The sequence below is a fragment of the Mercurialis annua genome, linkage group LG5, assembly GCF_937616625.2.
Source record: "Mercurialis annua linkage group LG5, ddMerAnnu1.2, whole genome shotgun sequence".
Taxonomy (NCBI): domain Eukaryota; kingdom Viridiplantae; phylum Streptophyta; class Magnoliopsida; order Malpighiales; family Euphorbiaceae; genus Mercurialis; species Mercurialis annua.
This window is the reverse complement of record NC_065574.1, coordinates 4,907,491-4,916,839: the sequence shown is the minus strand read 5'-3', so window position 1 is coordinate 4,916,839 and position 9,349 is coordinate 4,907,491. Positions and strand designations below refer to the sequence as shown.

Sequence of the window (9,349 nt, the reverse complement as noted above, 5' to 3'; positions counted from 1 at the left end):
TCAAATTAAAAATAAAAAATATATATATAATTTCGGTTCTTCGGGTATAAATTCGGTACTTTGGTTCGGTACGGTTCGGTTCTCGGTACGATTATTTATAAAAGATCCAGAACCGTACCAATAAAATTTTCGGTACGGTTCGGTTCGGGAATGGTCAACGGATATTTTTCGGTCTTTGATATTTTCGGTCCGGGTTTCGGTTCGATTTTGGAGATATCCAGAATCCGTGCACACCCCTAGCCAGCCCAACATCAATCTTATATATTTATAGAGAAATTTACATAACATAGGAATTTAATTTAACATTATTTAGGTTATACAATTTATTTATTATCAATTTCTAATAAAAATTATTTTTTCTTATTATTGTCTTAATTTAGATGTTGAATAGTTGGTATTAAATAGAAATTATATTTTTATGATGAGATTAAAAGTAGAGTGTGGATGGTTGACTTAATAATTAAAACTTAATTGAATTATGAACAAATTATTTTAAGACCCCAACATATGTCATGATTCACCTCTTATTTAAAAATCAAACGATTTATTAATTCATTTTTAATTACGTTATTAATTAAGAAATTATGTTAATTCCGTTAATAATTTGATATTCACTTCAAATAATTTGATAACTCATTTTTAATTATATTAACTTTTTGACACCTCACTTTTAATTATATTAATAATTTGATACCTCATTTTTAAATAATTTGATATCTCACTTTTAAATAATTAGATCTATTATTTTTGTAATGCTAGTCTGCCGGGCCGGGCAAGCTAGCCATCCACAGACAAACAATCTTCCACACGAAAATTACACCAAACAGTCGCTTTCTCTCTTCTTTCTTTCAACTTAAAATAAAAAAACTCGGCCACAGTTGTCCAAAAAGTTTTTGATTTGAATTTGATTCTCCTCAGTCTCAACAAAATCAGCATCTGCAGAGCTTTATAAAAGAGGATGCGGAGATTCGTAATTGGCAGAGCTAAATCCCTCCAAAACCGTTACTTTCAAAATTCATATCCAACCCATCACAATCACAATCAATTCCAAAGCATTTCTGATCATTCACGGTTCTTATCTTCCACTTCTGTTCTTGATTTCCCTTCGTCTTCATCAGCTATGGCTCCTCCTCTTTCTCTTAACACCATTAATCCCAAGGTGTTTTTTCTTTTATTTTAACTTATTAATGTTTGGTTGGCTTCTGGGTTTTCTTTGTTGACTTGTTTTACCATCTGGGTTTGACTTATTTAGCTGAAAGATTCTGTTTTTTTAGTTTTGTTGATAATTAACTTAATGACTACATAGTGTTCGATAGAATGCCACTTAGAATATGCAGAAGCTAAATAATTCACAGTAGTACTCTAATACTTTATTAATTGGAAGATGTTTGATCAGTTCATTTTTTTTTTTTGATTTATGTTCATGTCGGTTGACCCCTGTGTTTCCTGTCTCCAGGTTTTGGAATGTGAGTATGCAGTCCGTGGGGAAATCGTCACTATTGCACAGGTTATTCATATGACCAACTGTATTATGTTGTACTAGTCTACTAGATCAGTGGACATTTCCATTTGTTTGAAGTTCAATTATATTTGTTATCCCTGTGGTTTTCTAGGAGTCATATGCATCTGAGTTTGAGTATGGAATTTTTATGCTTGTGTACAGCGGTTACAAGAAGAGTTAAAGGATAACCCAGGTTCCCATCCATTTGATGAGGTATTTTTATTCTTCTGCGCTTTCTAAGAATTATCTGGGTCTGTCTGTATGTTTTAGCATTTATAGTGAAAGATATTTGATGTTTTTTCAGTTTAGTTATCTACGTATATCATGGTGACTCAACATAAAGTGAAGTTAACTATAATCTGCAGATTTTTTTTAAAAATTTAAGACTCCCATTAGAATTTAATAATGATGGCTTGATGAACAAATATTCCATGCCGAAGTTCGAGAAACCAGTAGCTAAATAGGCATAATAAACTTGCTTAGAAACAGAAAATATACTATTCATAAACTTCTTCGTTTTTAAATGGATACTCTTTATAAAACTTTTGGTCATTTGGTACTGATTATCAGAACATCTTTAACAGATTCTGTACTGCAATATTGGGAATCCTCAATCTCTTGGTCAGCAGCCAATAACATTTTTCCGAGAGGTTAGTTTCCTATAGCTTCTTTAGAGAAAACACCGAAGTTTGTATTCACCGCACCGTTCCCACTAATGATATTTTTCCATCTATAGGTTCTTGCGCTATGTGCCCATCCTGCTATTTTGGACAAAAGTGAAACACAGGGTTTGTTCAGGTATTCTATTTTGATACTTTGGGTTAATGAGTCATTAACAAGTGTTTTGCAATTTATTTCCAAATGAATGAATTCTCCTTTAACCTATTCTTCAATGTCAATCATACTGTTTTATGAGTGTAAGATTGTTTTTGTCCTTGCCGCTCTAAGTGAGCTGGTAAAAAGGTGCTTCCAGTCTATTTTAATTTCTTTAAATTTTTGTCTCGAGCATCATTTCAGTACTTTCACTAACTTATTTACTTGTAATAGCACTGATGCCATTGAGCGAGCATGGGAAATTCTCGATCAAATTCCTGGAAGAGCAACTGGTGCTTACAGTCATAGTCAGGTGATATTCTTAGCATTCAACTTGAGGCATGTAATTCTTTTGGTTAGGTTTTAATATTCTACTGTCAGGTGATATTTTTAGCATCCAATTTGAGGCCTGCAATTCTTTTGGTTAGGCTTTAATATTCCTTAATGTGACAATTGAGTTATGGTTCTTAAGTTCATTTCCTGCATCAGGGTATCAAGGGATTGCGTGAGACAATTGCTGCTGGAATTGAAGCTCGTGATGGTTTTCCAGCTAATCCAAATGATATTTACTTGACAGATGGTGCAAGTCCAGCAGTGAGATTCAGACTCATACTTGTGTTCTAAAACTTTACTTACCTCCATTGTCATGAACAGTGTCTCTCTCTCTACCACCTACCCACCCACACGCGCACTCATTCCAAGAGTATAGATAACTGATTATCTATGTCTTTTACCAGGTTCATATGATGATGCAATTACTAATTAGATCAGAGAAGGACGGAATACTTTGTCCCATTCCTCAGTACCCCTTGTACTCTGCTTCCATTGCTCTACATGGTGGCAGTCTGGTATGTCAAAACATATTTTTCAGGATCTTAACTATTTTGCCTAGCTAAGATACTCTGGTCTGTTAGCTGGTTGATAACTTTGAAAGTTCCCATAGCATGAAATTAAAATTCACTTTCCTTAAGTAGGATACGATTATTTAATATCCTTCAAATGTTTTTCGGACTTTCTGGTTTCAAGTAGATCACTATGATTTCTGCAGGTTCCTTACTATCTTGATGAAGCAACTGGATGGGGATTGGAAATCTCTGAGCTTAAGAAGCAATTGGAGGATGCCAAGTCTAAAGGTATAACTGTCAGGGCAGTTGTTGTCATTAATCCAGGCAACCCAACTGGACAGGTGAGAAGTAACCGGCTTCTGTGCCATTGTGGTGGGGGCAACTCTTCATGCTCTGTTAAATAATTTCACTCTATTTGCAGGTTCTTCCTGAGGACAATCAACGAGCAATTGTAGAGTTCTGCAAGCAAGAAGGTCTTGTTCTTCTGGCTGATGAGGTAGGATCTGAAGTGATTTTTCAAAATAAAAATTATGCTTTAGGCATCTTACCATGTGCATGTCATACAGGTTTATCAAGAAAATGTATATGTTCCAGAAAAGCAGTTTCACTCATTTAAGAAGATTTCTCGGTCTATGGGGTATGGTGAAGATGATTTATCCCTAGTATCTTTCCAGTCTGTATCTAAAGGTAATATGATTTTTGTGGGGAGAATAAGAAGTTTAAGCAATTCTTCAATTTCAATGTGCACTTCGTCTTACAGATACATGCATTTATTTTCAGGGTACTATGGAGAATGTGGAAAGAGAGGGGGTTATATGGAGGTCACTGGGTTTGCTCCTGAAATCAATGAGCAAATTTACAAAGTAGCATCTGTGAATCTTTGTTCCAATATTTCTGGCCAAATTCTCGCTAGCCTTGTCATGAGTCCGCCCAAGGTTATTGTTTAACTTGTTATATTTACCTCTTCTCTCTGTTATTATTGTTTGAGGGTTATTTCTTCTTAAAGTTAGGCATGCTTGATACATGATCAGTTATATCAATGCTATTCTGGACTGAGAACCCTACTTATGTTTTGCCATGGTGGTATATCAATACATGTATGCAGGTTGGAGATGAATCCTATGATTCATATTCTGCAGAGAAAGATGGGATTTTATCATCACTTGCAAGACGTGCAAAGGTCAGTTTAGCATAATCAATTTATTATGGTTTAAATGTGGTGAAGCTGTATTTTGAGTTGACAGGCTTAGTTTGGCTACTGAATTATGCAATTCAGTCACTGTGAAGTGTTTGTTTAAAGAGCTATAGTATTATTATTTTAATAAATTATTTGGATACATGTTTCCTGGCAAGTTAAATTCAATTTTTTGACAATTTTGTACATGCGGAATAACATTGCAGAACCATATAGTGGCCAAGAATGGTTTTTTTTTTTTTCTCTTACTGGTATTCTATGTTGAATCTTTTTAATTAATGACAGACATTGGAAGATGCATGCAACGAATTGGAGGGTGTAACATGCAACAAGGCAGAGGGAGCAATGTATCTCTTCCCCCGCATTCGTCTTCCTGAAAAAGCAATTAAAGCAGCAGAAGCTGCAAAGAAAGCCCCGGACGCATTCTATTGTCAGCGTCTCCTCAATGCAACTGGAGTTGTTGTTGTTCCTGGTTCGGGCTTTGGACAGGCGAGTATTATGATTTCCGATCAAACTGGCTTTATGTGTATTTTTCTTTTAGTTTGATTACACTCTTTTAGGTATACAGTGGTGTGCCGATTTGCATTCAGCTGATTGTTTCTTTTGCGTTTCTTTTGCTTTCTTGAAGGTTCCCGCCACATGGCATTTTAGATGCACAATACTGCCTCAAGAGGATAAGATTCCAGCAATTGTATCCCGGCTATCAGAGTTTCACAAAAGTTTCATGGATGAGTTTCGTGACTGACACGGGATTTTCCATAACAATCAAGAGAGTTGCACAATAAGGTATACTGACAACGTCAAAAACGCATACATGGACAGCGCTACTGTGCATTTTATTCATTCTGTTAAAGAAGCAGACATTTTGTTTTTCAGTTTTTTAGTCCGAGAGATGCAAGTTCCATACAAATAAAAGTTTCCAGTTTCCCCTCTGAAATTTTGGGTGTAACTAATTCTGCTAGTAATTTATTGGCGACTTGTGCTTGAGCTGTGCAATAAAAAAAATTTGTTTCCCCAAAAAAATTGGAATTCATGAACTTTGAAGGCATAATAAAAACTAGCTAATATCAGTGTCCTTAAAGAAGATGAATGTAGAATTTGGAGACTTATCCTGAATCTGAAGTTTGAACCATTCTTTCCCAAGCTAGTTGCTTATGTACATGTAGATTCAAATTGAATTCAGGTGATCAATGGTCTATATATTAACAATATTAGATCCTCATGTGATGGGGATTAATAGTTTAGCTTATAGGGACTGGGGATGGGGAAAATGTCCAACCGACCAAATCCGACCAAACAAACGACTTTTGGTTGGTTCAGTTTTGGTCAGTTTGATAATTTAGTCAATCAGTCGGTTAGCATTTTGGATTTTCAGTTCAGTTGTATCCGAACCAACACCCCTCTTAGGGATATTGGGTACTCATTGATCTACAACACTCATTTAGACTCTATTGTTGTTATGGCTAGTATGTGGGTGCATCTAGTTTATGATGAGTAGTACAGTACTGTACTGCTTTTGTAGCAACCTAACAGTGGTCCACTGTTTTGCCATTTCTTGTTTATGATTATGAATAAACATTGAACACACCAACATGCTTAGCCTCTCCTTATCAGCTGTGCCTACCTAAGCCCTTTCTTTTGACCATATATCAGTTTTTCCGTTTCCGTGCTACATAGATCTAATGCATTCACCAGATGATTGCTAAAAAGATATAAGAAAAATTTAAAAATATGATTTGGATTTCCCTAGGAAGAAGAGCTATTATAAATGGTTTCTTGATTAATAAGGGTAGGTGTTGCAAGGCAAACAACCACAACCAACATGGCCTGAAAATTGCAAGTTATTATGTCTGTTGATAATTTTCTTTGATTGTTGAGTAGCCTTTTGAATTTGTTCGGTGTGTTGGTGGCGCGCTGCAGCTCTCCATTCTTCGGCTTTTCTTTGCACCATTGCCATCCTCTTCATCAACTTCTCTTCCAAGTTTGATCTCATCTTCTGTATTTTCACCTGTTACATTTTCAGAATATATAACTTCGGTTTCAATTCATTAATATAGAACAAAACAATGTTCCTACGAGTATTTCGACATTATAGTTCGACCTATGAGTCTAAGTTCGATTCCTCCCCCATTGTAACAAAAAAAATTGTCAGATATTCGCAGCAGCATTACTAGGAGGCTGTTCCCCAATTGATATACAGTGTCATATTATAATTAAATATTGTTCAAGAAAACTGCTGAAGTCCCCACAAAATTTTAAATGCTATATCACATGGGGCTCACAAATTATACCAGAACAAGATGACTAGTAGCTTTTCTTGCTATTTCTTAAATGGTTAAACAATAAGCATGAACCTAGAAGTAAGAATATATTTTGAATTGATGAAACACTCCGATAGAGATGGACCGGTCAATGAAACAGCAGATGAATGGTATCCACTAAAAGGGAGGGGCTCGAGGCGAAGAAGCCGACGATGAAGCAGACAACTACCTCCCAACTATAGTCAACAATGAAGGCCATATGATAGATATGCACAACTGGATAAGATATACTTACATTTTAATACAAGAATATAGCTTCTTCACATGGCTTACATCAATCCCAACCCAACTCTTAGGAATATTTTAACTTGCTACTGAGTTTAATAGCATTAAACTAGTGATTCAAGTAATTTAAATTACCCGGCTAGAAGTGAACAATTAGAATGTTTTTATGGTCTGAATCGATATGCCTAAGAAAGAATCGAGAGTGCATCGTTTGAATTACCTCTAGTTTTTTTGATTGAGCTTCTGCTTTTGCGGTTTGAAGATTCAACCAAGCTTGAATTTGAGCTTCTTCTCTCTGATATCTGTAATTTATGTCAAAACCCGCGCTCAATAAACTATACCAACAGAAGAGACTGATATAAAAAAAAAAGATGCGAACTTTCAAGTTTTAACTAGAGAGTTACCTGAGGCAGCATTTTGTCTTCTCCTCTTCCTCCCAGGCAGCAGCTCGTGAATCCGAGACACTTTTCCGGGAAGTAACACCCGTCTCAAAGTGTCTTAAGCTTTTTGATATTTCCTCTTCCTCTTCTTCTCTTGAGCTCCAATTCGATGTAACAGAATCATATTGCGACCCGAGTTGTAGCTTGGCCAAGTGACACTCATTTAACTGTTCAATGTCAATGGTGCTGTTGGTGCTACTAGAATTCCCCAAGGGCAAAGGACCCGACCTATCAGCAGGCGTGTTATGACGTGCCGGTGATGAACTTTTCAACGGTGTATGACATCTGGATGTTTTCGAACTGCCTAACGGAGTCATTTCTGTCCCAATATCTCTGTGTTTTAACTCATGAATTATTCCGGTTCCCGCATCTTTCATTGTTTCTGTTGCCGAGTTTCTGAAAAGAAACCCTTCTTTCGATGGCTCCGAATATCTCAGATTCGGCAGAACTGATTCTACCTCATCAGTAAACCTATCTGCATTTTCCCAACAAGCTTTAGTGGCTCAAAATGAACACAACTTCACCATTCAAAAACTGGACCCAATGAATTACACCTTCATTGATAATAACCATTCTAAATAGACATTAACACTCTAATGCAACTAATTCTATTGCCATAAACATTATACAATTTCATAAGCTACATTGTAATTGTTTAAGACAACATTATGTACAGTTCACAGTTTCACATTTACTTCAATTTCCTCAGATAACTAAAAAAAAAACTTAAAAATTAACAAAAATTAAAAAAGCAAAACCCATTTTTCAGGTATAAAAAATGCATGCATTATCTCCAAACAAATAGAAAAATCAACAAGTGGAGAAAAAAGATTAAAGCTTCAAACCTTTTAGAAGACAAAAGTGGAGCAAAAAAGGGACAAACTGAGAACTAAAAGCCAAAATTTTACCTTTTAGAACCACATCTTGAGGAACTGAACCTCCATTAAAACCACCCACTTGAAAACTAGAACCAAATTTCAAATCTTTATCCTCACTAACCCTTAATTTCTCCGAAAAAACATCAATATGCTTAGTTTTCAAAGCATTACAAGCTTCTGCTGATGCTGATGTCTTAACCCCATGAACAGGAGATTCATTACAAGAGCTACAACTCAACCATTTCTCAGCATCATCCCACTTAGAAGGGAAGTTTTTTCTTGCAACATTATGACTAAAACTATAGTTAAACACTGGTCTACCAGGTGTAGTAGGAGCTTCCATTAGTTTTCTTTGAGAAACTACTGAGTTCACTCCATTTCTTCTTTGAGCAGTTGGAAATGACCTAACAAACTCAGATGTTTCCTTAAGATTGAGTTTACAAAGTGGGTCTTGAAATCCATCAGCAACTGCAAATGGGCTGTCTTTAGTTTTTCCAAGCTCCTAAAATCACAAACAAAAAAGAACAAGAAAATTTAATTAAGACCCAAAAACAAGAACAAGAGTATAAAAAATGGGCTGTTTTTTGTCTAGTTTTTACCACATTGGAACCAAAGAATGGAGATTGAAAGTATTTTGGAGTAGTGGTGTTGTGATCCATGGATTTGTTGAGGAAATTCTTGCAATTTGTAAATGCTAAGTTGCTAACTCAGTTGTTAATAAATTTGAGTGATGGTAAAGTGAGTTGAATAATAAAAGTAGAGCTTAAAATGGAAATAAGAGCATTTAAAACATACTAAAGAATCATGGCCTAAAATACTGTTACACTACAAGACCTCACATGGGTGTTATATATGTTGAGTAGCTCAATTTTTTTAAAGGCAAAACCCATGCGGAGGCCCCTCTACTTTATCTGTTTTATTTGAAAGGTCCCTATCCTAAAGTTTGTTACGTCTGGATCCCTGTACTTGTCAATAATTTAATTTTAAAGCCCTTTTATGGATGGAAAATGGCAAATGTAACTCACTTGCGTTATGTGAGAGTGTGAAAGAAAAAATTAGTTTAATTTTGTAACTTTTAATCCCTATAAAAATGTGTACAATATATATAAATTAAAGCACCTTTTAAGAATT

The 9,349-nt window shown here is 35.4% G+C and overlaps 2 protein-coding genes across 2 annotated transcripts; one reads left to right on the top strand and one right to left on the bottom strand.

Annotated features, from left to right (window-relative positions):
• The first annotated feature begins 767 nt into the window (after window positions 1-767).
• On the top strand, window positions 768-5,338 carry LOC126680881 (alanine aminotransferase 2-like). Its single transcript, XM_050376140.2, has 15 exons — window positions 768-1,159; window positions 1,457-1,507; window positions 1,664-1,714; window positions 2,086-2,151; window positions 2,238-2,299; window positions 2,549-2,627; window positions 2,804-2,908; window positions 3,052-3,162; window positions 3,363-3,500; window positions 3,581-3,655; window positions 3,726-3,846; window positions 3,940-4,094; window positions 4,265-4,339; window positions 4,640-4,843; window positions 4,983-5,338. Exons 1-15 carry the CDS (start codon window positions 959-961, stop codon window positions 5,097-5,099), a joined length of 1,611 nt encoding a protein of 536 aa, XP_050232097.1. The 5' UTR covers window positions 768-958; the 3' UTR covers window positions 5,100-5,338.
• A 715-nt stretch (window positions 5,339-6,053) lies between these two features.
• LOC126680884 (uncharacterized) lies at window positions 6,054-9,064 on the bottom strand. The gene is made up of 5 exons (XM_050376147.2): window positions 8,818-9,064; window positions 8,249-8,720; window positions 7,305-7,815; window positions 7,121-7,202; window positions 6,054-6,362 (listed from the first exon to the last, which is right to left on the bottom strand). The coding sequence occupies exons 1-5, from the start codon at window positions 8,875-8,877 to the stop codon at window positions 6,135-6,137; spliced, it is 1,353 nt and encodes a 450-aa protein (XP_050232104.1). The 5' UTR covers window positions 8,878-9,064; the 3' UTR covers window positions 6,054-6,134.
• Window positions 9,065-9,349: the final 285 nt, after the last annotated feature.

Excerpts from the sequence above, each read along its gene's own strand:
- LOC126680884 (XM_050376147.2), bottom strand. The coding sequence starts at position 8,877 with ATGGATCACAACACCACTACTCCAAAATACTTTCAATCTCCATTCTTT. Across the intron at positions 7,816-8,248 it reads TCAAGATGTGGTTCTAAAAG|ATAGGTTTACTGATGAGGTA; the intron begins GTAAAATTTTGG and ends GGGAAAATGCAG. Across the intron at positions 6,363-7,120 it reads CTCAATCAAAAAAACTAGAG|GTGAAAATACAGAAGATGAG; the intron begins GTAATTCAAACG and ends AAAATGTAACAG.
- LOC126680881 (XM_050376140.2), top strand. The coding sequence starts at position 959 with ATGCGGAGATTCGTAATTGGCAGAGCTAAATCCCTCCAAAACCGTTAC. Across the intron at positions 3,163-3,362 it reads CTCTACATGGTGGCAGTCTG|GTTCCTTACTATCTTGATGA; the intron begins GTATGTCAAAAC and ends TGATTTCTGCAG. Across the intron at positions 3,656-3,725 it reads TTGTTCTTCTGGCTGATGAG|GTTTATCAAGAAAATGTATA; the intron begins GTAGGATCTGAA and ends CATGTCATACAG.